At 49.6% G+C, this 27,001-nt stretch overlaps 2 protein-coding genes across 2 annotated transcripts in view; both read right to left on the bottom strand.

Annotated features, from left to right (window-relative positions):
* LOC127952699 (myosin-7B-like) overlaps nt 1-27,001 on the bottom strand; it is a 78,434-nt gene that overhangs the window by 5,013 nt on the left and 46,420 nt on the right. The window lies entirely within an intron of this gene.
* Nucleotides 10,069-24,307, bottom strand: LOC127952701 (fibroin heavy chain-like). The gene is made up of 5 exons (XM_052551390.1): nt 24,046-24,307; nt 23,673-23,804; nt 21,054-23,159; nt 14,567-14,659; nt 10,069-11,704 (listed from the first exon to the last, which is right to left on the bottom strand). The coding sequence occupies exons 1-5, from the start codon at nt 24,137-24,139 to the stop codon at nt 10,200-10,202; spliced, it is 3,930 nt and encodes a 1,309-aa protein (XP_052407350.1). The 5' UTR covers nt 24,140-24,307; the 3' UTR covers nt 10,069-10,199.

Below are 27,001 nucleotides of genomic sequence, written 5' to 3'. Positions count from 1 at the left end.
AGCAGCAACATGTATACAAAGCACGCGGAATTAAAGTGAACTCGCACAATGGCTTCAAGGAAAATAATGTACAAATGTGTTCGTTGCAGCTCGGTATACGTAACAACTGAGGATATTAGAAGACATGTTTGTCATAAGTTTTATTGTAAAAATATAGCATATCAACATAATGATGTAGTTGTTTATATTTTTAGCTTCATTGCAAGTGAATGACATTTGGTATAGAAATAAACAATGGTAATTATGCTTTTCCTAAAAATGAGAAAGAAAATACAGGGTATTAAAACCGTATGAACTACAAATAAAGTCAGTATGTGAGGCTAAATAGATGGCTCCGAAAATTCTTCACAAAGAACACAAATAATGGCCTTCTCAGCTGCCATAGTTGCAACTCTTGCGTCATCAGAACAGTGTGTTCAACGCATCACCGTTTCTGTTTAAAAAACCTTGTGCAACGTTTTGTTGGGGCTGAACGCAGCCCAGCTGAATGCTGCGTTCTAGACATGTCATAAATTAAGCTAGCCTAATTACGAGAGGATTGTGCATTTCTATGGCGACACTATCAACTGCAAAATGAATAGGTGTGCTCAACTTCATGCAGCGCTGCGCAGACCGAGAATTCTTCTTCTTTTCTTAAAATTGTCCAGAACAAAATTTACAACAGTAATGCACAAAAGTATGCAGACCATTTATTCAGTAATCAACAACTGTATACTCCAAAAAAACAAAAAAAAATGCATTACAAGCCTTGTATGCTTTTTTATTAATGTTCACCAAACTGGTGCATTAGTCCTAAAGTCTCCTGAAGAAAATGTATGAAATTTGGATTGGATCCTGACCTTATATGTAAAATTTTTCCAAAATAATAAAAATGTACAAGAAAAGTTATCACATTCATTTCAACACATTCGTATCAAAATTCTTTAACTTGAATGTAATACGTTTTCTTTTTCATTACATTTTGCACATCCACCCCAACAAAAAAAAAAAAAATTAAATTGCATACAATTACAAAACAATTACAATATACATGGGTAATATATACTCCTTTTCCATTGAGCAAACGAATCGCAGGGATAATCAAGATCCAGATCTCTAACACACTTTAGCCACATGTACCATGAAATAGGGCTGTCAAGATATTTTATTTTTTTTTATATCACGATTATTGTGGCCTCGATACTGTGATATCTATAGAAACCTTGTGGGGGGAAAAAGATAGTCACATTTTTTTTACTTTGTTTATTGAGTTTTTCTTTTTCACCCAACGAACAAGGATAAATGCAGGACACAAGACTGACTTTCTCCATCATCTTTGAAGCTCCTATGAAATAAGAGAGAAAATACTGCCAAGTTCAACAGTATGATGAATAAATATTAATGGTAACACTTTACAATAAGATGTTTTGTTAACATTAACGTATTAACTAACACGAATGAACGGTGAACAATACATTACTCAATTTATTAATCTTTGTTAAAGTTAATAAATATAGAGTCATTCATGTTAGTTCACAGTACTTTAATGTTTACAAACACAACTTGAGATTTTAATAATGCATAATGCTGAGATGAACATGAACTAAGATTAATAAATGCGGTGGAAATATTGTTCAATATTATGTTATTTATATATGTTAACTAATGAACCTTATTGAAGAATGACTGCATATGAGGCATTAAGTGCATGGCACTGCGATCAACTTAACATTTTACAAGTTTAATGTAGTAATGTGTTTGCTCAGTTTTTCAAGATCAGTTTTAATCAAGTAACTGTTAATAGTTTTGAACAACGAAATAAAGTGTGACTACGCACATGATTACAAATACAAAAACGAGTAACGAAAATGTGGTACTGATTAAATAATCACCCTTTACTTAAATGTATGAACACAGAAAACCGCTGTTAACAGGTTAATATAACATTTCCCAGTCTAGGACTAGCAAAATAAGGGCAATTTACTCTGATGAACTCGACTCTCCTCAGAGTGGCTGCGTCGTCTTCTTGTGTGACAGGTGTCAGCGTTAAGGCACAATACTGCCGCCTGGGAGCTCAACCAGGTTGTGGCGCTGGAGTATTTACATGTGGGGTTATCATAAGAGAACGGTTCATTTTAAATATTGGGGTTGTTGCCAATACCGGTATATTGTCACACACTAAATTAACACTATCAATAATCGTTACTTTGAATATCACAGTTATATCGCGACACCCCTACCATGAAACATTTTAAATAGAGCCTCTTTTACTTTGTTTAAACAGTATATTTTCACAAATACGCCAGGCTTTATTCCGATTTGAAATCCACAGGTCCACAATAAGTTTTTGACCTGTAACACCTGTTAAGCTATTCCTATACAAAAACAATGGTTTAAGAATCAACGTCTCTTAGGCCCCGTCCACACGTTTCTGTGAAGAGGCACAATTTTTTTTTTTTATCGGATAGGAATGTCATCCACACAGATCCAGTGTTTTCGGAAGGTGAAACCACAATTTTTTGAAAGCGGATCCCAGAGTGGATAAAGCTGAACACGCCATCTTTCCGGTTTCATGTGGACGTAGCCTTAGAAACATGCTGTCTTTAACATATTGCCTTAGAAGAATCACAAGAGCTTATGGAAGTATTGCTTGCACCCAAACAGTTTTCAGCATTCATTAAATGTTTCTAGAGCACCAAATCGGCATAATATAATGAATTCTGACTGGAGTAATGGCTACAGACTATTCAGCTCTGCCAAGAATAAAGTTTAATACAAAAAGTTTAAATTGGAGTCAAAAAAATAAAACCTAATTGTCCAGTACTCAGGGAGAGGAACTTACAGCACTGATGCCCGAAAGCGGTTATGAGAAAACAGGCAAATGACACCAAACAAACTTTTCAAATCAAGCAGTTTTATTTTTTTTTAATTTGAGGTGGTAGAGACAGAAATTCTAAACCACATGAGCAAAAAGGGAAAACATGCCATTTGAATGAAGGAGTGGAAAAGATCTCCAGAAAATATTATGCTAAATTACCATTAACATGTCCCTGACCACAACATTGACCTTGGCCACATCCATGACAATTCCCTCGGCCGCATCCCTGTCCAGCACCGCTGCCATGTCCTGCGCCCTGGCCGCTTCCCTGAGCAGCGCCCTCACCAGCTCCTGCGCCTTGACCAGCTCCTCTTCCATGGCCGCTTCCCTGTCCAGCTCCGCTTCCATGGCCGCTTCCCTGTCCAGCTCCGCTTCCATGGCCGCTTCCCTGTCCAGCTCCGCTTCCCTGTCCAGCTCCGCTTCCCTGTCCAGCTCCAGCGCCCTGACCGCTTCCCTGTCCAGCTCCAGCGCCCTGACCGCTTCCCTGTCCAGCTCCGCTTCCCTGTCCAGCTCCAGCGCCCTGACCGCTTCCCTGTCCAGCTCCGCTTCCCTGTCCAGCTCCAGCGCCCTGACCGCTTCCCTGTCCAGCTCCGCTTCCCTGTCCAGCTCCAGCGCCCTGACCGCTTCCCTGTCCAGCTCCAGCGCCCTGACCGCTTCCCTGTCCAGCTCCAGCGCCCTGACCGCTTCCCTGTCCAGCTCCAGCGCCCTGTCCAGCTCCATGACCAGCTCCAGCGCCCTGTCCAGCTCCGCTTCCCTGACCAGCTCCGCTTCCCTGACCAGCCCCAGCGCCCTGACCAGCCCCAGCGCCCTGACCAGCCCCGCTTCCCTGACCAGCTCCAGCGCCCTGGCCACTTCACTGTCCAGCTCCGCTTCCCTGTCCACTTCCCTGACCAGCTCCAGCGCCCTGACCAGCTCCGCTTCCCTGGCCAGCTCCAGCGGCCTGACCTGCTCCGCTTCCCTGTCCACTTCCCTGACCAGTTCCAGCGCCCTGACCAGCTCCAGCGCCCTGTCCAGCTCCGCTTCCCTGTCCAGCTCCAGCGCCCTGGCCGCTTCCCTGTCCAGCTCCGCTTCCCTGTCCCTGTCCAGCTCCAGCGCCCTGGCCGCTTCCCTGTCCAGCTCCGCTTCCCTGTCCAGCTCCGCTTCCCTGTCCAGCTCCAGCGCCCTGACTGCTTCCCTGTCCAGCCCCGCTTCCCTGACCAGCTCCAGCGCCCTGACCAGCCCCGCTTCCCTGACCAGCTCCAGCGCCCTGACCAGCCCCGCTTCCCTGACCAGCTCCAGCGCCCTGACCAGCCCCGCTTCCCTGACCAGCTCCAGCGCCCTGGCCACTTCCCTGTCCAGCTCCGCTTCCCTGTCCAGCTCCGCTTGCCTGGCCACTTCCCTGTCCAGCTCCGCTTCCCTGACCAGCTCCAGCGCCCTGACCACTTCCCTGTCCAGCTCCGCTTCCCTGTCCAGCTCCAGCGCCCTGACCACTTCCCTGTCCAGCTCCGCTTCCCTGTCCAGCTCCAGCGCCCTGACCACTTCCCTGTCCAGCTCCGCTTCCCTGTCCAGCTCCAGCGCCCTGACCACTTCCCTGTCCAGCTCCGCTTCCCTGTCCAGCTCCAGCACCCTGACCACTTCCCTGTCCAGCTCCGCTTCCCTGTCCAGCTCCAGCGCCCTGACCGCTTCCCTGTCCAGCTCCAGCGCCCTGACCGCTTCCCTGTCCAGCTCCAGCGCCCTGACCGCTTCCCTGTCCAGCTCCGCTTCCCTGACCAGCTCCAGCGCCCTGACCAGCCCCGCTTCCCTGACCAGCTCCAGCGCCCTGGCCACTTCCCTGTCCAGCTCCACTTCCCTGTCCAGCTCCGCTTCCCTGTCCAGCGCCGCTTCCCTGTCCCGCTCCGGCGCCCTGGCCATAACCGCTTCCCTGTCCCGCTCCGGCGCCCTGGCCATAACCGCTTCCCTGTCCTGCTCCGGCGCCCTGGCCATAACCGCTTCCCTGGCCACTTCCCTGACCAGCTCCGCTTCCCTGTCCCGCTCCGGCGCCCTGGCCATAACCGCTTCCCTGTCCCGCTCCGGCGCCCTGACCATAACCGCTTCCCTGTCCCGCTCCTGCACCCTGGCCATAACCGCTTCCCTGGCCACTTCCCTGGCCATAACCGCTTCCCTGTCCCGCTCCGGCGCCCTGGCCATAACCGCTTCCCTGGCCACTTCCCTGACCAGCTCCGCTTCCCTGTCCCGCTCCGGCGCCCTGGCCATAACCGCTTCCCTGTCCCGCTCCTGCACCCTGGCCATAACCGCTTCCCTGGCCACTTCCCTGGCCATAACCGCTTCCCTGGCCACTTCCCTGGCCATAACCGCTTCCCTGTCCCGCTCCGGCGCCCTGGCCATAACCGCTTCCCTGTCCCGCTCCGGCGCCCTGGCCATAACCGCTTCCCTGTCCCGCTCCGGCGCCCTGGCCATAACCGCTTCCCTGTCCCGAACCAATGCCGCTTCCCTGTCCCGCTCCGGCGCCCTGGCCATAACCGCTTCCCTGGCCATAACCGCTTCCCTGTCCCGCTCCTGCACCCTGGCCATAACCGCTTCCCTGGCCACTTCCCTGGCCATAACCGCTTCCCTGTCCCGAACCAATGCCGCTTCCCTGTCCCGCTCCTGCACCCTGGCCATAACCGCTTCCCTGGCCACTTCCCTGGCCATAACCGCTTCCCTGGCCCAAACCAATGCCGCTACCCTGTCCCGCTCCGGCGCCCTGGCCATAACCGCTTCCCTGTCCCGCTCCGGCGCCCTGGCCATAACCGCTTCCCTGTCCGGCGCCCTGACCAGAGCCGCTTCCTTGACAACTTGCCTGACCTCTTTCCTGACCACGTGGTTCACTGCATGCAAAGCCACCGGTGGTTGGGCAACATTTCTGTGTGTCAGGACACTGGCCATCATGGAAACAGCTTTTAGCACACAGTGGAATCATTTCCGGTATGGGACACTGACCCGGCTTCACTGCGTGAACACAGATAGTCAGCTTTAGTTTGTGCTTATGGACCAGGGATCCTCAAATCATACAACAAAACCTTCAAAGCATGAATAGCAATTTTACCTACAGAATGAATATATTCCAAGACAGTGGTTCTCAATTCTAGCCCTTTGCTCTGCACATTTTGCATGTCTCCCTTATTTAACACACCTGATCGAGATCATCAACTTGTTAGTCAAGTTCATGGATCGCACTCCTGACAAGCTGATGATCACAATCAGGCATTTTAAATAGGGGGGGTTGGACATGCAAAGTGTGCAGGACAGGGGGTCCCCAGGACTGGAACCACTGTTCGAAGTATTCTTTATTTTGTAAAGCCATCCTGTCCTTAAAACCATCCTAAGGGATGAATTCAAGCTGACTTTAGGGGACGACAACAAAAAGGCAAAGTCTCTGCTTAGAACTTACATTGAATTCAGTGCGTTACGTGTATGTGGGGTTTTTTTTAGCCTTAACATGCATTATTAACTGAAACTCACTGAAAACGGGCAGCACGCAAACAGGCCCACAGTCAAATCGACAGCATTTGTGCCCTCCAGGGCAGTCTTCATCAGAGGAACACCCTCGATGGGACGGCACGACCGTCAGCCTCGCCGGACAGAAACCGTCCACTAGAGAATTCAAAAGGATCATTAGGGGAGGCCAGGGAGTGCGGTTTCAGGATTTGTAAATCTGGGGTTTGCGCAATGGGTCTCAAACCAAAATACAAACATTATACATATTTGTCTGCTTCAAATCAAAAGGGTTTTAAATCCTACTACTCATTCATAAACCGTTGATTACTTTCAAAGTCTGAGGGTCACTAATTTCTGCATTTTTTCAGGTTCTGTAATGAAATTAACATCTTTTCACCTGTGGTTCGTCTTTGAATAGCATGAGTTATGCTCAAGTATCCGAACAGACACAAAAAAACAGCAGTCAACGAGAAACACACTCGAGCCGTCATCGTCCCAGCCTGCGATCTCTGCTGGAAAATGCACTGAATTGATGCGTCAGGATAAACAGACAGCAAAGCGCACAAAACTAAAACGAATAAGTGTTGCTGCAAAATCAACCTCTGTAAAATGGGGTTTTAAAGATCCAAGGAAAACAGTTCAGTTCCAACCCTGATCAAACTCACCTGCCTGTAGCTTTCTAGTAATCTGAAATGTCTTGATTAGCTTGTGCAGGTGTGTTTGATTGGGGTTAGACCAGGGGCATGTTCAAGTTCAAAACGGTGCGCAACGTTTTGCTACGGTTTCCGGGTTGAACGTCATGTTTCCTGGAAACGGTGTGCAACGGGGTTTGAGATGAGTTTTTTCTCTTGTTTGGTGGGTGTGTCAGAACTGCAGTCCAATCAGCAGCAACATGTATACAAAGCACGCGGAATTAAAGTGAACTCGCACAATGGCTTCAAGGAAAATAATGTACAAATGTGTTCGTTGCAGCTCGGTATACGTAACAACTGAGGATATTAGAAGACATGTTTGTCATAAGTTTTATTGTAAAAATATAGCATATCAACATAATGATGTAGTTGTTTATATTTTTAGCTTCATTGCAAGTGAATGACATTTGGTATAGAAATAAACAATGGTAATTATGCTTTTCCTAAAAATGAGAAAGAAAATACAGGGTATTAAAACCGTATGAACTACAAATAAAGTCAGTATGTGAGGCTAAATAGATGGCTCCGAAAATTCTTCACAAAGAACACAAATAATGGCCTTCTCAGCTGCCATAGTTGCAACTCTTGCGTCATCAGAACAGTGTGTTCAACGCATCACCGTTTCTGTTTAAAAAACCTTGTGCAACGTTTTGTTGGGGCTGAACGCAGCCCAGCTGAATGCTGCGTTCTAGACATGTCATAAATTAAGCTAGCCTAATTACGAGAGGATTGTGCATTTCTATGGCGACACTATCAACTGCAAAATGAATAGGTGTGCTCAACTTCATGCAGCGCTGCGCAGACCGAGAATTCTTCTTCTTTTCTTAAAATTGTCCAGAACAAAATTTACAACAGTAATGCACAAAAGTATGCAGACCATTTATTCAGTAATCAACAACTGTATACTCCAAAAAAAAAAAAAAAATGCATTACAAGCCTTGTATGCTTTTTTATTAATGTTCACCAAACTGGTGCATTAGTCCTAAAGTCTCCTGAAGAAAATGTATGAAATTTGGATTGGATCCTGACCTTATATGTAAAATTTTTCCAAAATAATAAAAATGTACAAGAAAAGTTATCACATTCATTTCAACACATTCGTATCAAAATTCTTTAACTTGAATGTAATACGTTTTCTTTTTCATTACATTTTGCACATCCACCCCAAAAAAAAAAAAAAAATTAAATTGCATACAATTACAAAAAAATTACAATATACATGGGTAATATATACTCCTTTTCCATTGAGCAAACGAATCGCAGGGATAATCAAGATCCAGATCTCTAACACACTTTAGCCACATGTACCATGAAATAGGGCTGTCAAGATATTTTATTTTTTTTTATATCACGATTATTGTGGCCTCGATACTGTGATATCTATAGAAACCTTGTGGGGGGAAAAAGATAGTCACATTTTTTTTACTTTGTTTATTGAGTTTTTCTTTTTCACCCAACGAACAAGGATAAATGCAGGACACAAGACTGACTTTCTCCATCATCTTTGAAGCTCCTATGAAATAAGAGAGAAAATACTGCCAAGTTCAACAGTATGATGAATAAATATTAATGGTAACACTTTACAATAAGATGTTTTGTTAACATTAACGTATTAACTAACACGAATGAACGGTGAACAATACATTACTCAATTTATTAATCTTTGTTAAAGTTAATAAATATAGAGTCATTCATGTTAGTTCACAGTACTTTAATGTTTACAAACACAACTTGAGATTTTAATAATGCATAATGCTGAGATGAACATGAACTAAGATTAATAAATGCGGTGGAAATATTGTTCAATATTATGTTATTTATATATGTTAACTAATGAACCTTATTGAAGAATGACTGCATATGAGGCATTAAGTGCATGGCACTGCGATCAACTTAACATTTTACAAGTTTAATGTAGTAATGTGTTTGCTCAGTTTTTCAAGATCAGTTTTAATCAAGTAACTGTTAATAGTTTTGAACAACGAAATAAAGTGTGACTACGCACATGATTACAAATACAAAAACGAGTAACGAAAATGTGGTACTGATTAAATAATCACCCTTTACTTAAATGTATGAACACAGAAAACCGCTGTTAACAGGTTAATATAACATTTCCCAGTCTAGGACTAGCAAAATAAGGGCAATTTACTCTGATGAACTCGACTCTCCTCAGAGTGGCTGCGTCGTCTTCTTGTGTGACAGGTGTCAGCGTTAAGGCACAATACTGCCGCCTGGGAGCTCAACCAGGTTGTGGCGCTGGAGTATTTACATGTGGGGTTATCATAAGAGAACGGTTCATTTTAAATATTGGGGTTGTTGCCAATACCGGTATATTGTCACACACTAAATTAACACTATCAATAATCGTTACTTTGAATATCACAGTTATATCGCGACACCCCTACCATGAAACATTTTAAATAGAGCCTCTTTTACTTTGTTTAAACAGTATATTTTCACAAATACGCCAGGCTTTATTCCGATTTGAAATCCACAGGTCCACAATAAGTTTTTGACCTGTAACACCTGTTAAGCTATTCCTATACAAAAACAATGGTTTAAGAATCAACGTCTCTTAGGCCCCGTCCACACGTTTCTGTGAAGAGGCACAATTTTTTTTTTTTTATCGGATAGGAATGTCATCCACACAGATCCAGTGTTTTCGGAAGGTGAAACCACAATTTTTTGAAAGCGGATCCCAGAGTGGATAAAGCTGAACACGCCATCTTTCCGGTTTCATGTGGACGTAGCCTTAGAAACATGCTGTCTTTAACATATTGCCTTAGAAGAATCACAAGAGCTTATGGAAGTATTGCTTGCACCCAAGCAGTTTTCAGCATTCATGAAATGTTTCTAGAGCACCAAATCGGCATAATATAATGAATTCTGACTGGAGTAATGGCTACAGACTATTCAGCTTTGCCAAGAATAAAGTTTAATACAAAAAGTTTAAATTGGAGTCAAAAAAATAAAACCTAATTGTCCAGTACTCAGGGAGAGGAACTTACAGCACTGATGCCAGAAAGCGGTTATGAGAAAACAGGCAAATGACACCAAACAAACTTTTCAAATCAAGCAATTTTATTTATTTTTTTAATTTGAGGTGGTAGAGACAGAAATTCTAAACCACATGAGCAAAAAGGGAAAACATGCCATTTGAATGAAGGAGTGGAAAAGATCTCCAGAAAATATTATGCTAAATTACCATTAACATGTCCCTGACCACAACATTGACCTTGGCCACATCCATGACAATTCCCTCGGCCGCATCCCTGTCCAGCACCGCTGCCATGTCCTGCGCCCTGGCCGCTTCCCTGAGCAGCGCCCTCACCAGCTCCTGCGCCTTGACTAGCTCCTCTTCCATGGCCGCTTCCCTGTCCAGCTCCGCTTCCATGGCCGCTTCCCTGTCCAGCTCCGCTTCCATGGCCGCTTCCCTGTCCAGCTCCGCTTCCCTGTCCAGCTCCAGCGCCCTGACCGCTTCCCTGTCCAGCTCCAGCGCCCTGACCGCTTCCCTGTCCAGCTCCAGCGCCCTGACCGCTTCCCTGTCCAGCTCCAGCGCCCTGACCGCTTCCCTGTCCAGCTCCAGCGCCCTGACCGCTTCCCTGTCCAGCTCCAGTGCCCTGACCGCTTCCCTGTCCAGCTCCGCTTCCCTGTCCAGCTCCAGCGCCCTGACCGCTTCCCTGTCCAGCTCCGCTTCCCTGTCCAGCTCCAGCGCCCTGACCGCTTCCCTGTCCAGCTCCGCTTCCCTGTCCAGCTCCAGCGCCCTGACCGCTTCCCTGTCCAGCTCCGCTTCCCTGTCCAGCTCCAGCGCCCTGACCGCTTCCCTGTCCAGCTCCGCTTCCCTGTCCAGCTCCAGCGCCCTGACCGCTTCCCTGTCCAGCTCCGCTTCCCTGTCCAGCTCCAGCGCCCTGACCGCTTCCCTGTCCAGCTCCGCTTCCCTGTCCAGCTCCAGCGCCCTGGCCGCTTCCCTGTCCAGCTCCGCTTCCCTGTCCAGCTCCAGCGCCCTGGCCGCTTCCCTGTCCAGCTCCGCTTCCCTGTCCAGCTCCAGCGCCCTGGCCGCTTCCCTGTCCAGCTCCGCTTCCCTGTCCAGCTCCAGCGCCCTGACCGCTTCCCTGTCCAGCCCCGCTTCCCTGACCAGCTCCAGCGCCCTGACCAGCCCCGCTTCCCTGACCAGCTCCAGCGCCGTGGCCACTTCCCTGTCCAGCTCCGCTTGCCTGGCCACTTCCCTGTCCAGCTCCGCTTCCCTGACCAGCTCCAGTACCCTGACCACTTCCCTGTCCAGCTCCAGTACCCTGACCACTTCCCTGTCCAGCTCCGCTTCCCTGTCCAGCTCCAGCGCCCTGACCACTTCCCTGTCCAGCTCCGCTTCCCTGTCCAGCTCCAGCGCCCTGACCGCTTCCCTGTCCAGCTCCAGCGCCCTGACCGCTTCCCTGTCCAGCTCCAGCGCCCTGACCGCTTCCCTGTCCAGCTCCAGCGCCCTGACCGCTTCCCTGTCCAGCTCCAGCGCCCTGTCCAGCTCCATGACCAGCTCCAGCGCCCTGTCCAGCTCCATGACCAGCTCCAGCGCCCTGTCCAGCTCCATGACCAGCTCCAGCGCCCTGTCCAGCTCCGCTTCCCTGACCAGCTCCGCTTCCCTGACCAGCCCCAGCGCCCTGACCAGCCCCAGCGCCCTGACCAGCCCCGCTTCCCTGACCAGCTCCAGCGCCCTGGCCACTTCCCTGTCCAGCTCCGCTTCCCTGTCCACTTCCCTGACCAGTTCCAGCGCCCTGACCAGCTCCAGCGCCCTGTCCAGCTCCGCTTCCCTGTCCAGCTCCAGCGCCCTGGCCGCTTCCCTGTCCAGCTCCGCTTCCCTGTCCAGCTCCGCTTCCCTGTCCAGCTCCAGCGCCCTGACTGCTTCCCTGTCCAGCCCCGCTTCCCTGACCAGCTCCAGCGCCCTGACCAGCCCCGCTTCCCTGACCAGCTCCAGCGCCCTGACCAGCCCCGCTTCCCTGACCAGCTCCAGCGCCCTGGCCACTTCCCTGTCCAGCTCCGCTTCCCTTTCCAGCTCCGCTTGCCTGGCCACTTCCCTGTCCAGCTCCGCTTCCCTGACCAGCTCCAGCGCCCTGACCACTTCCCTGTCCAGCTCCGCTTCCCTGTCCAGCTCCAGCGCCCTGACCACTTCCCTGTCCAGCTCCGCTTCCCTGTCCAGCTCCAGCGCCCTGACCACTTCCCTGTCCAGCTCCGCTTCCCTGTCCAGCTCCAGCACCCTGACCACTTCCCTGTCCAGCTCCGCTTCCCTGTCCAGCTCCAGGGCCCTGACCGCTTCCCTGTCCAGCTCCAGGGCCCTGACCGCTTCCCTGTCCAGCTCCAGCGCCCTGACCGCTTCCCTGTCCAGCTCCAGCGCCCTGACCGCTTCCCTGTCCAGCTCCGCTTCCCTGACCAGCTTCAGCGCCCTGACCAGCCCCGCTTCCCTGACCAGCTCCAGCGCCCTGACCAGCCCCGCTTCCCTGACCAGCTCCAGCGCCGTGGCCACTTCCCTGTCCAGCCCCGCTTCCCTGACCAGCTCCAGCGCCCTGACCAGCCCCGCTTCCCTGACCAGCTCCAGCGCCCTGACCAGCCCCGCTTCCCTGACCAGCTCCAGCGCCGTGGCCACTTCCCTGTCCAGCTCCGCTTGCCTGGCCACTTCCCTGTCCAGCTCCGCTTCCCTGACCAGCTCCAGTACCCTGACCACTTCCCTGTCCAGCTCCAGTACCCTGACCACTTCCCTGTCCAGCTCCGCTTCCCTGTCCAGCTCCAGCGCCCTGACCACTTCCCTGTCCAGCTCCGCTTCCCTGTCCAGCTCCAGCGCCCTGACCGCTTCCCTGTCCAGCTCCGCTTCCCTGTCCAGCTCCAGCGCCCTGACCGCTTCCCTGTCCAGCTCCAGCGCCCTGTCCAGCTCCATGACCAGCTCCAGCGCCCTGTCCAGCTCCATGACCAGCTCCAGCGCCCTGTCCAGCTCCATGACCAGCTCCAGCGCCCTGTCCAGCTCCGCTTCCCTGACCAGCTCCGCTTCCCTGACCAGCCCCAGCGCCCTGACCAGCCCCAGCGCCCTGACCAGCCCCGCTTCCCTGACCAGCTCCAGCGCCCTGGCCACTTCCCTGTCCAGCTCCGCTTCCCTGTCCACTTCCCTGACCAGCTCCAGCGCCCTGACCAGCTCCGCTTCCCTGGCCAGCTCCAGCGCCCTGATCTGCTCCGCTTCCCTGTCCACTTCCCTGACCAGTTCCAGCGCCCTGACCAGCTCCAGCGCCCTGTCCAGCTCCGCTTCCCTGTCCAGCTCCAGCGCCCTGGCCGCTTCCCTGTCCAGCTCCGCTTCCCTGTCCAGCTCCGCTTCCCTGTCCAGCTCCAGCGCCCTGACTGCTTCCCTGTCCAGCCCCGCTTCCCTGACCAGCTCCAGCGCCCTGACCAGCCCCGCTTCCCTGACCAGCTCCAGCGCCCTGACCAGCCCCGCTTCCCTGACCAGCTCCAGCGCCCTGGCCACTTCCCTGTCCAGCTCCGCTTCCCTTTCCAGCTCCGCTTGCCTGGCCACTTCCCTGTCCAGCTCCGCTTCCCTGACCAGCTCCAGCGCCCTGACCACTTCCCTGTCCAGCTCCGCTTCCCTGTCCAGCTCCAGCGCCCTGACCACTTCCCTGTCCAGCTCCGCTTCCCTGTCCAGCTCCAGCGCCCTGACCACTTCCCTGTCCAGCTCCGCTTCCCTGTCCAGCTCCAGCACCCTGACCACTTCCCTGTCCAGCTCCGCTTCCCTGTCCAGCTCCAGGGCCCTGACCGCTTCCCTGTCCAGCTCCAGGGCCCTGACCGCTTCCCTGTCCAGCTCCAGCGCCCTGACCGCTTCCCTGTCCAGCTCCAGCGCCCTGACCGCTTCCCTGTCCAGCTCCGCTTCCCTGACCAGCTTCAGCGCCCTGACCAGCCCCGCTTCCCTGACCAGCTCCAGCGCCCTGACCAGCCCCGCTTCCCTGACCAGCTCCAGCGCCGTGGCCACTTCCCTGTCCAGCCCCGCTTCCCTGACCAGCTCCAGCGCCCTGACCAGCCCCGCTTCCCTGACCAGCTCCAGCGCCCTGACCAGCCCCGCTTCCCTGACCAGCTCCAGCGCCGTGGCCACTTCCCTGTCCAGCTCCGCTTGCCTGGCCACTTCCCTGTCCAGCTCCGCTTCCCTGACCAGCTCCAGTACCCTGACCACTTCCCTGTCCAGCTCCAGTACCCTGACCACTTCCCTGTCCAGCTCCACTTCCCTGTCCAGCTCCAGCGCCCTGACCACTTCCCTGTCCAGCTCCGCTTCCCTGTCCAGCTCCAGCGCCCTGACCGCTTCCCTGTCCAGCTCCGCTTCCCTGTCCAGCTCCAGCGCCCTGACCGCTTCCCTGTCCAGCTCCAGCGCCCTGTCCAGCTCCATGACCAGCTCCAGCGCCCTGTCCAGCTCCATGACCAGCTCCAGCGCCCTGTCCAGCTCCATGACCAGCTCCGCTTCCCTGACCAGCCCCAGCGCCCTGACCAGCCCCAGCGCCCTGACCAGCCCCGCTTCCCTGACCAGCTCCAGCGCCCTGGCCACTTCCCTGTCCAGCTCCGCTTCCCTGTCCACTTCCCTGACCAGCTCCAGCGCCCTGACCAGCTCCGCTTCCCTGGCCAGCTCCAGCGCCCTGACCTGCTCCGCTTCCCTGTCCACTTCCCTGACCAGTTCCAGCGCCCTGACCAGCTCCAGCGCCCTGTCCAGCTCCGCTTCCCTGTCCAGCTCCAGCGCCCTGGCCGCTTCCCTGTCCAGCTCCGCTTCCCTGTCCCGCTCCGGCGCCCTGGCCATAACCGCTTCCCTGTCCCGCTCCGGCGCCCTGGCCATAACCGCTTCCCTGGCCACTTCCCTGGCCATAACCGCTTCCCTGTCCCAAACCAATGCCGCTACCCTGTCCCGCTCCGGCGCCCTGGCCATAACCGCTTCCCTGGCCACTTCCCTGGCCATAACCGCTTCCCTGTCCCGCTCCGGCGCCCTGGCCATAACCGCTTCCCTGTCCCACTCCGGCGCCCTGGCCATAACCGCTTCCCTGTCCCGAACCAATGCCGCTTCCCTGTCCCGCTCCGGCGCCCTGGCCATAACCGCTTCCCTGGCCACTTCCCTGGCCATAACCGCTTCCCTGTCCCAAACCAATGCCGCTACCCTGTCCCGCTCCGGCGCCCTGGCCATAACCGCTTCCCTGGCCATAACCGCTTCCCTGTCCCGCTCCTGCACCCTGGCCATAACCGCTTCCCTGGCCACTTCCCTGGCCATAACCGCTTCCCTGTCCCGAACCAATGCCGCTTCCCTGTCCCGCTCCTGCACCCTGGCCATAACCGCTTCCCTGGCCACTTCCCTGGCCATAACCGCTTCCCTGTCCCAAACCAATGCCGCTACCCTGTCCCGCTCCGGCGCCCTGGCCATAACCGCTTCCCTGTCCGGCGCCCTGACCAGAGCCGCTTCCTTGACAACTTGCCTGACCTCTTTCCTGACCACGTGGTTCACTGCATGCAAAGCCACCGGTGGTTGGGCAACATTTCTGTGTGTCAGGACACTGGCCATCATGGAAACAGCTTTTAGCACACAGTGGAATCATTTCCGGTATGGGACACTGACCCGGCTTCACTGCGTGAACACAGATAGTCAGCTTTAGTTTGTGCTTATGGACCAGGGATCCTCAAATCATACAACAAAACCTTCAAAGCATGAATAGCAATTTTACCTACAGAATGAATATATTCCAAGACAGTGGTTCTCAATTCTAGCCCTTTGCTCTGCACATTTTGCATGTCTCCCTTATTTAACACACCTGATCGAGATCATCAACATGTTAGTCAAGTTCATGGATCGCACTCCTGACAAGCTGATGATCACAATCAAGCATTTTAAATAGGGGGGGTTGGACATGCAAAGTGTGCAGGACAGGGGGTCCCCAGGACTGGAACCACTGTTCGAAGTATTCTTTATTTTGTAAAGCCATCCTGTCCTTAAAACCATCCTAAGGGATGAATTCAAGCTGACTTTAGGGGACGACAACAAAAAGGCAAAGTCTCTGCTTAGAACTTACATTGAATTCAGTGCGTTACGTGTATGTGGGGTTTTTTTTAGCCTTAACATGCATTATTAACTGAAACTCACTGAAAACGGGCAGCACGCAAACAGGCCCACAGTCAAATCGACAGCATTTGTGCCCTCCAGGGCAGTCTTCATCAGAGGAACACCCTCGATGGGACGGCATGACCGTCAGCCTCGCCGGACAGAAACCGTCCACTAGAGAATTCAAAAGGATCATTAGGGGAGGCCAGGGAGTGCGGTTTCAGGATTTGTAAATCTGGGGTTTGCGCAATGGGTCTCAAACCAAAATACAAACATTATACATATTTGTCTGCTTCAAATCAAAAGGGTTTTAAATCCTACTACTCATTCATAAACCGTTGATTACTTTCAAAGTCTGAGGGTCACTAATTTCTGCATTTTTTCAGGTTCTGTAATGAAATTAACATCTTTTCACCTGTGGTTCGTCTTTGAATAGCATGAGTTATGCTCAAGTATCCGAACAGACACAAAAAAACAGCAGTCAACGAGAAACACACTCGAGCCGTCATCGTCCCAGCCTGCGATCTCTGCTGGAAAATGCACTGAATTGATGCGTCAGGATAAACAGACAGCAAAGCGCACAAAACTAAAACGAATAAGTGTTGCTGCAAAATCAACCTCTGTAAAATGGGGTTTTAAAGATCCAAGAAAAACAGTTCAGTTCCAACCCTGATCAAACTCACCTGCCTGTAGCTTTCTAGTAATCTGAAATGTCTTGATTAGCTTGTGCAGGTGTGTTTGATTGGGGTTAGACCAGGGGCATGTTCAAGTTCAAAACGGTGCGCAACGTTTTGCTACGGTTTCCGGGTTGAACGTCATGTTTCCTGGAAACGGTGTGCAACGGGGTTTGAGATGAGTTTTTTCTCTTGTTTGGTGGGTGTGTCAGAACTGCAGTCCAATCAGCAGCAACATGTATACAAAGCACGCGGAATTAAAGTGAACTCGCACAATGGCTTCAAGGAAAATAATGTACAAATGTGTTCGTTGCAGCTCGGTATACGTAACAACTGAGGATATTAGAAGACATGTTTGTCATAAGTTTTATTGTAAAAATATAGCATATCAACATAATGATGTAGTTGTTTATATTTTTAGCTTCATTGCAAGTGAATGACATTTGGTATAGAAATAAACAATGGTAATTATGCTTTTCCTAAAAATGAGAAAGAAAATACAGGGTATTAAAACCGTATGAACTACAAATAAAGTCAGTATGTGAGGCTAAATAGATGGCTCCGAAAATTCTTCACAAAGAACACAAATAATGGCCTTCTCAGCTGCCATAGTTGCAACTCTTGCGTCATCAGAACAGTGTGTTCAACGCATCACCGTTTCTGTTTAAAAAACCTTGTGCAACGTTTTGTTGGGGCTGAACGCAGCCCAGCTGAATGCTGCGTTCTAGACATGTCATAAATTAAGCTAGCCTAATTACGAGAGGATTGTGCATTTCTATGGCGACACTATCAACTGCAAAATGAATAGGTGTGCTCAACTTCATGCAGCGCTGCGCAGACCGAGAATTCTTCTTCTTTTCTTAAAATTGTTCAGAACAAAATTTACAACAGTAATGCACAAAAGTATGCAGACCATTTATTCAGTAATCAACAACTGTATACTCCAAAAAAACAAAAAAAAAAATGCATTACAAGCCTTGTATGCTTTTTTATTAATGTTCACCAAACTGGTGCATTAGTCCTAAAGTCTCCTGAAGAAAATGTATGAAATTTGGATTGGATCCTGACCTTATATGTAAAATTTTTCCAAAATAATAAAAATGTACAAGAAAAGTTATCACATTCATTTCAACACATTCGTATCAAAATTCTTTAACTTGAATGTAATACGTTTTCTTTTTCATTACATTTTGCACATCCACCCCAAAAAAAAAAAAAAATTAAATTGCATACAATTACAAAAAAATTACAATATACATGGGTAATATATACTCCTTTTCCATTGAGCAAACGAATCGCAGGGATAATCAAGATCCAGATCTCTAACACACTTTAGCCACATGTACCATGAAATAGGGCTGTCAAGATATTTTATTTTTTTTTATATCACGATTATTGTGGCCTCGATACTGTGATATCTATAGAAACCTTGTGGGGGGAAAAAGATAGTCACATTTTTTTTACTTTGTTTATTGAGTTTTTCTTTTTCACCCAACGAACAAGGATAAATGCAGGACACAAGACTGACTTTCTCCATCATCTTTGAAGCTCCTATGAAATAAGAGAGAAAATACTGCCAAGTTCAACAGTATGATGAATAAATATTAATGGTAACACTTTACAATAAGATGTTTTGTTAACATTAACGTATTAACTAACACGAATGAACGGTGAACAATACATTACTCAATTTATTAATCTTTGTTAAAGTTAATAAATATAGAGTCATTCATGTTAGTTCACAGTACTTTAATGTTTACAAACACAACTTGAGATTTTAATAATGCATAATGCTGAGATTAACATGAACTAAGATTAATAAATGCGGTGGAAATATTGTTCAATATTATGTTATTTATATATGTTAACTAATGAACCTTATTGAAGAATGACTGCATATGAGGCATTAAGTGCATGGCACTGCGATCAACTTAACATTTTACAAGTTTAATGTAGTAATGTGTTTGCTCAGTTTTTCAAGATCAGTTTTAATCAAGTAACTGTTAATAGTTTTGAACAACGAAATAAAGTGTGACTACGCACATGATTACAAATACAAAAACGAGTAACGAAAATGTGGTACTGATTAAATAATCACCCTTTACTTAAATGTATGAACACAGAAAACCGCTGTTAACAGGTTAATATAAGATTTCCCAGTCTAGGACTAGCAAAATAAGGGCAATTTACTCTGATGAACTCGACTCTCCTCAGAGTGGCTGCGTCGTCTTCTTGTGTGACAGGTGTCAGCGTTAAGGCACAATACTGCCGCCTGGGAGCTCAACCAGGTTGTGGCGCTGGAGTATTTACATGTGGGGTTATCATAAGAGAACGGTTCATTTTAAATATTGGGGTTGTTGCCAATACCGGTATATTGTCACACACTAAATTAACACTATCAATAATCGTTACTTTGAATATCACAGTTATATCGCGACACCCCTACCATGAAACATTTTAAATAGAGCCTCTTTTACTTTGTTTAAACAGTATATTTTCACAAATACGCCAGGCTTTATTCCGATTTGAAATCCACAGGTCCACAATAAGTTTTTGACCTGTAACACCTGTTAAGCTATTCCTATACAAAAACAATGGTTTAAGAATCAACGTCTCTTAGGCCCCGTCCACACGTTTCTGTGAAGAGGCACAATTTTTTTTTTTTTATCGGATAGGAATGTCATCCACACAGATCCAGTGTTTTCGGAAGGTGAAACCACAATTTTTTGAAAGCGGATCCCAGAGTGGATAAAGCTGAACACGCCATCTTTCCGGTTTCATGTGGACGTAGCCTTAGAAACATGCTGTCTTTAACATATTGCCTTAGAAGAATCACAAGAGCTTATGGAAGTATTGCTTGCACCCAAACAGTTTTCAGCATTCATGAAATGTTTCTAGAGCACCAAATCGGCATAATATAATGAATTCTGACTGGAGTAATGGCTACAGACTATTCAGCTTTGCCAAGAATAAAGTTTAATACAAAAAGTTTAAATTGGAGTCAAAAAAATAAAACCTAATTGTCCAGTACTCAGGGAGAGGAACTTACAGCACTGATGCCAGAAAGCGGTTATGAGAAAACAGGCAAATGACACCAAACAAACTTTTCAAATCAAGCAATTTTATTTTTTTTTTAATTTGAGGTGGTAGAGACAGAAATTCTAAACCACATGAGCAAAAAGGGAAAACATGCCATTTGAATGAAGGAGTGGAAAAGATCTCCAGAAAATATTATGCTAAATTACCATTAACATGTCCCTGACCACAACATTGACCTTGGCCACATCCATGACAATTCCCTCGGCCGCATCCCTGTCCAGCACCGCTGCCATGTCCTGCGCCCTGGCCGCTTCCCTGAGCAGCGCCCTCACCAGCTCCTGCGCATTGACCAGCTCCTCTTCCATGGCCGCTTCCCTGTCCAGCTCCGCTTCCATGGCCGCTTCCCTGTCCAGCTCCGCTTCCATGGCCGCTTCCCTGTCCAGCTCCGCTTCCCTGTCCAGCTCCAGCGCCCTGACTGCTTCCCTGTCCAGCTCCGCTTCCCTGTCCAGCTCCAGCGCCCTGGCTGCTTCCCTGTCCAGCTCCAGCGCCCTGGCCGCTTCCCTGTCCAGCTCCGCTTCCCTGTCCAGCTCCAGCGCCCTGACCGCTTCCCTGTCCAGCCCCGCTTCCCTGACCAGCTCCAGCGCCCTGACCAGCCCCGCTTCCCTGACCAGCTCCAGCGCCCTGACCAGCCCCACTTCCCTGACCAGCTCCAGCGCCGTGGCCACTTCCCTGTCCAGCCCCGCTTCCCTGACCAGCTCCAGCGCCCTGACCAGCCCCGCTTCCCTGACCAGCTCCAGCGCCCTGACCAGCCCCGCTTCCCTGACCAGCTCCAGCGCCGTGGCCACTTCCCTGTCCAGCTCCGCTTGCCTGGCCACTTCCCTGTCCAGCTCCGCTTCCCTGACCAGCTCCAGTACCCTGACCACTTCCCTGTCCAGCTCCAGTACCCTGACCACTTCCCTGTCCAGCTCCGCTTCCCTGTCCAGCTCCAGTGCCCTGTCCAGCTCCATGACCAGCTCCAGTGCCCTGTCCAGCTCCATGACCAGCTCCAGCGCCCTGTCCAGCTCCGCTTCCCTGACCAGCTCCGCTTCCCTGACCAGCCCCAGCGCCCTGACCAGCCCCAGCGCCCTGACCAGCCCCAGCGCCCTGACCACTTCCCTGTCCAGCTCCGCTTCCCTGTCCACTTCCCTGAACAGCTCCAGCGCCCTGACCAGCTCCGCTTCCCTGGCCAGCTCCAGCGCCCTGACCTGCTCCGCTTCCCTGTCCACTTCCGTGACCAGTTCCAGCGCCCTGACCAGCTCCAGCGCCCTGTCCAGCTCCGCTTCCCTGTCCAGCTCCAGCGCCCTGGCCGCTTCCCTGTCCAGCTCCGCTTCCCTGTCCAGCTCCAGCGCCCTGGCCGCTTCCCTGTCCAGCTCCGCTTCCCTGTCCAGCTCCAGCGCCCTGGCCGCTTCCCTGTCCAGCTCCGCTTCCCTGTCCAGCTCCGCTTCCCTGTCCAGCTCCGCTTCCCTGTCCAGCTCCAGCGCCCTGACCGCTTCCCTGTCCAGCCCCGCTTCCCTGACCAGCTCCAGCGCCCTGACCAGCCCCGCTTCCCTGACCAGCTCCAGCGCCCTGACCAGCCCCGCTTCCCTGACCAGCTCCAGCGCCCTGGCCACTTCCCTGTCCAGCTCCGCTTCCCTGTCCAGCTCCGCTTGCCTGGCCACTTCCCTGTCCAGCTCCGCTTCCCTGACCAGCTCCAGCGCCCTGACCACTTCCCTGTCCAGCTCCGCTTCCCTGTCCAGCTCCAGCGCCCTGACCACTTCCCTGTCCAGCTCCGCTTCCCTGTCCAGCTCCAGCGCCCTGACCACTTCCCTGTCCAGCTCCGCTTCCCTGTCCAGCTCCAGCGCCCTGACCACTTCCCTGTCCAGCTCCACTTCCCTGTCCAGCTCCGCTTCCCTGTCCAGCTCCAGCGCCCTGACCGCTTCCCTGTCCAGCTCCAGCGCCCTGACCGCTTCCCTGTCCAGCTCCAGCGCCCTGACCGCTTCCCTGTCCAGCTCCGCTTCCCTGTCCAGCTCCAAGACCAGCTCCAGCACCCTGTCCAGCCCCGCTTCCCTGACCAGCTCCAGCGCCCTGACCAGCCCCGCTTCCCTGACCAGCTCCAGCGCCCTGACCAGCCCCGCTTCCCTGACCAGCTCCAGCGCCCTGGCCACTTCCCTGTCCAGCTCCACTTCCCTGTCCAGCGCCGCTTCCCTGTCCCGCTCCGGCGCCCTGGCCATAACCGCTTCCCTGTCCCGCTCCGGCGCCCTGGCCATAACCGCTTCCCTGTCCCGCTCCGGCGCCCTGGCCATAACCGCTTCCCTGGCCACTTCCCTGACCAGCTCCGCTTCCCTGTCCCGCTCCGGCGCCCTGGCCATAACCGCTTCCCTGTCCCGCTCCGGCGCCCTGACCATAACCGCTTCCCTGTCCCGCTCCTGCACCCTGGCCATAACCGCTTCCCTGGCCACTTCCCTGGCCATAACCGCTTCCCTGTCCCGCTCCGGCGCCCTGGCCATAACCGCTTCCCTGGCCACTTCCCTGACCACTTCCCTGACCAGCTCCGCTTCCCTGTCCCGCTCCGGCGCCCTGGCCATAACCGCTTCCCTGTCCCGCTCCTGCACCCTGGCCATAACCGCTTCCCTGGCCACTTCCCTGGCCATAACCGCTTCCCTGTCCCGCTCCGGCGCCCTGGCCATAACCGCTTCCCTGTCCCGCTCCGGCGCCCTGGCCATAACCGCTTCCCTGTCCCGCTCCGGCGCCCTGGCCATAACCGCTTCCCTGTCCCGAACCAATGCCGCTTCCCTGTCCCGCTCCGGCGCCCTGGCCATAACCGCTTCCCTGGCCACTTCCCTGGCCATAACCGCTTCCCTGTCCCAAACCAATGCCGCTACCCTGTCCCGCTCCGGCGCCCTGGCCATAACCGCTTCCCTGGCCATAACCGCTTCCCTGTCCCGCTCCTGCACCCTGGCCATAACCGCTTCCCTGGCCACTTCCCTGGCCATAACCGCTTCCCTGTCCTGAACCAATGCCGCTTCCCTGTCCCGCTCCGGCACCCTGGCCATAACCGCTTCCCTGGCCATAACCGCTTCCCTGTCCCAAACCAATGCCGCTACCCTGTCCCGCTCCGGCGCCCTGGCCATAACCGCTTCCCTGTCCGGCGCCCTGACCAGAGCCGCTTCCTTGACAACTTGCCTGACCTCTTTCCTGACCACGTGGTTCACTGCATGCAAAGCCACCGGTGGTTGGGCAACATTTCTGTGTGTCAGGACACTGGCCATCATGGAAACAGCTTTTAGCACACAGTGGAATCATTTCCGGTATGGGACACTGACCCGGCTTCACTGCGTGAACACAGATAGTCAGCTTTAGTTTGTGCTTATGGACCAGGGATCCTCAAATCATACAACAAAACCTTCAAAGCATGAATAGCAATTTTACCTACAGAATGAATATATTCCAAGACAGTGGTTCTCAATTCTAGCCCTTTGCTCTGCACATTTTGCATGTCTCCCTTATTTAACACACCTGATCGAGATCATCAACTTGTTAGTCAAGTTCATGGATCGCACTCCTGACAAGCTGATGATCACAATCAGGCATTTTAAATAGGGGGGGTTGGACATGCAAAGTGTGCAGGACAGGGGGTCCCCAGGACTGGAACCACTGTTCGAAGTATTCTTTATTTTGTAAAGCCATCCTGTCCTTAAAACCATCCTAAGGGATGAATTCAAGCTGACTTTAGGGGACGACAACAAAAAGGCAAAGTCTCTGCTTAGAACTTACATTGAATTCAGTGCGTTACGTGTATGTGGGGTTTTTTTTAGCCTTAACATGCATTATTAACTGAAACTCACTGAAAACGGGCAGCACGCAAACAGGCCCACAGTCAAATCGACAGCATTTGTGCCCTCCAGGGCAGTCTTCATCAGAGGAACACCCTCGATGGGACGGCACGACCGTCAGCCTCGCCGGACAGAAACCGTCCACTAGAGAATTCAAAAGGATCATTAGGGGAGGCCAGGGAGTGCGGTTTCAGGATTTGTAAATCTGGGGTTTGCGCAATGGGTCTCAAACCAAAATACAAACATTATACATATTTGTCTGCTTCAAATCAAAAGGGTTTTAAATCCTACTACTCATTCATAAACCGTTGATTACTTTCAAAGTCTGAGGGTCACTAATTTCTGCATTTTTTCAGGTTCTGTAATGAAATTAACATCTTTTCACCTGTGGTTCGTCTTTGAATAGCATGAGTTATGCTCAAGTATCCGAACAGACACAAAAAAACAGCAGTCAACGAGAAACACACTCGAGCCGTCATCGTCCCAGCCTGCGATCTCTGCTGGAAAATGCACTGAATTGATGCGTCAGGATAAACAGACAGCAAAGCGCACAAAACTAAAACGAATAAGTGTTGCTGCAAAATCAACCTCTGTAAAATGGGGTTTTAAAGATCCAAGGAAAACAGTTCAGTTCCAACCCTGATCAAACTCACCTGCCTGTAGCTTTCTAGTAATCTGAAATGTCTTGATTAGCTTGTGCAGGTGTGTTTGATTGGGGTTAGACCAGGGGCATGTTCAAGTTCAAAACGGTGCGCAACGTTTTGCTACGGTTTCCGGGTTGAACGTCATGTTTCCTGGAAACGGTGTGCAACGGGGTTTGAGATGAGTTTTTTCTCTTGTTTGGTGGGTGTGTCAGAACTGCAGTCCAATCAGCAGCAACATGTATACAAAGCACGCGGAATTAAAGTGAACTCGCACAATGGCTTCAAGGAAAATAATGTACAAATGTGTTCGTTGCAGCTCGGTATACGTAACAACTGAGGATATTAGAAGACATGTTTGTCATAAGTTTTATTGTAAAAATATAGCATATCAACATAATGATGTAGTTGTTTATATTTTTAGCTTCATTGCAAGTGAATGACATTTGGTATAGAAATAAACAATGGTAATTATGCTTTTCCTAAAAATGAGAAAGAAAATACAGGGTATTAAAACCGTATGAACTACAAATAAAGTCAGTATGTGAGGCTAAATAGATGGCTCCGAAAATTCTTCACAAAGAACACAAATAATGGCCTTCTCAGCTGCCATAGTTGCAACTCTTGCGTCATCAGAACAGTGTGTTCAACGCATCACCGTTTCTGTTTAAAAAACCTTGTGCAACGTTTTGTTGGGGCTGAACGCAGCCCAGCTGAATGCTGCGTTCTAGACATGTCATAAATTAAGCTAGCCTAATTACGAGAGGATTGTGCATTTCTATGGCGACACTATCAACTGCAAAATGAATAGGTGTGCTCAACTTCATGCAGCGCTGCGCAGACCGAGAATTCTTCTTCTTTTCTTAAAATTGTTCAGAACAAAATTTACAACAGTAATGCACAAAAGTATGCAGACCATTTATTCAGTAATCAACAACTGTATACTCCAAAAAAAACAAAAAAAAAATGCATTACAAGCCTTGTATGCTTTTTTATTAATGTTCACCAAACTGGTGCATTAGTCCTAAAGTCTCCTGAAGAAAATGTATGAAATTTGGATTGGATCCTGACCTTATATGTAAAATTTTTCCAAAATAATAAAAATGTACAAGAAAAGTTATCACATTCATTTCAACACATTCGTATCAAAATTCTTTAACTTGAATGTAATACGTTTTCTTTTTCATTACATTTTGCACATCCACCCCAAAAAAAAAAAAAAATTAAATTGCATACAATTACAAAAAAATTACAATATACATGGGTAATATATACTCCTTTTCCATTGAGCAAACGAATCGCAGGGATAATCAAGATCCAGATCTCTAACACACTTTAGCCACATGTACCATGAAATAGGGCTGTCAAGATATTTTATTTTTTTTTATATCACGATTATTGTGGCCTCGATACTGTGATATCTATAGAAACCTTGTGGGGGGAAAAAGATAGTCACATTTTTTTTACTTTGTTTATTGAGTTTTTCTTTTTCACCCAACGAACAAGGATAAATGCAGGACACAAGACTGACTTTCTCCATCATCTTTGAAGCTCCTATGAAATAAGAGAGAAAATACTGCCAAGTTCAACAGTATGATGAATAAATATTAATGGTAACACTTTACAATAAGATGTTTTGTTAACATTAACGTATTAACTAACACGAATGAACGGTGAACAATACATTACTCAATTTATTAATCTTTGTTAAAGTTAATAAATATAGAGTCATTCATGTTAGTTCACAGTACTTTAATGTTTACAAACACAACTTGAGATTTTAATAATGCATAATGCTGAGATTAACATGAACTAAGATTAATAAATGCGGTGGAAATATTGTTCAATATTATGTTATTTATATATGTTAACTAATGAACCTTATTGAAGAATGACTGCATATGAGGCATTAAGTGCATGGCACTGCGATCAACTTAACATTTTACAAGTTTAATGTAGTAATGTGTTTGCTCAGTTTTTCAAGATCAGTTTTAATCAAGTAACTGTTAATAGTTTTGAACAACGAAATAAAGTGTGACTACGCACATGATTACAAATACAAAAACGAGTAACGAAAATGTGGTACTGATTAAATAATCACCCTTTACTTAAATGTATGAACACAGAAAACCGCTGTTAACAGGTTAATATAAGATTTCCCAGTCTAGGACTAGCAAAATAAGGGCAATTTACTCTGATGAACTCGACTCTCCTCAGAGTGGCTGCGTCGTCTTCTTGTGTGACAGGTGTCAGCGTTAAGGCACAATACTGCCGCCTGGGAGCTCAACCAGGTTGTGGCGCTGGAGTATTTACATGTGGGGTTATCATAAGAGAACGGTTCATTTTAAATATTGGGGTTGTTGCCAATACCGGTATATTGTCACACACTAAATTAACACTATCAATAATCGTTACTTTGAATATCACAGTTATATCGCGACACCCCTACCATGAAACATTTTAAATAGAGCCTCTTTTACTTTGTTTAAACAGTATATTTTCACAAATACGCCAGGCTTTATTCCGATTTGAAATCCACAGGTCCACAATAAGTTTTTGACCTGTAACACCTGTTAAGCTATTCCTATACAAAAACAATGGTTTAAGAATCAACGTCTCTTAGGCCCCGTCCACACGTTTCTGTGAAGAGGCACAATTTTTTTTTTTTTATCGGATAGGAATGTCATCCACACAGATCCA

The sequence above is a fragment of the Carassius gibelio genome, chromosome B3 (assembly GCF_023724105.1).
Source record: "Carassius gibelio isolate Cgi1373 ecotype wild population from Czech Republic chromosome B3, carGib1.2-hapl.c, whole genome shotgun sequence".
Classification (NCBI taxonomy): domain Eukaryota; kingdom Metazoa; phylum Chordata; class Actinopteri; order Cypriniformes; family Cyprinidae; genus Carassius; species Carassius gibelio.
This window is presented reverse-complemented; position numbering and strand designations above follow the sequence as displayed.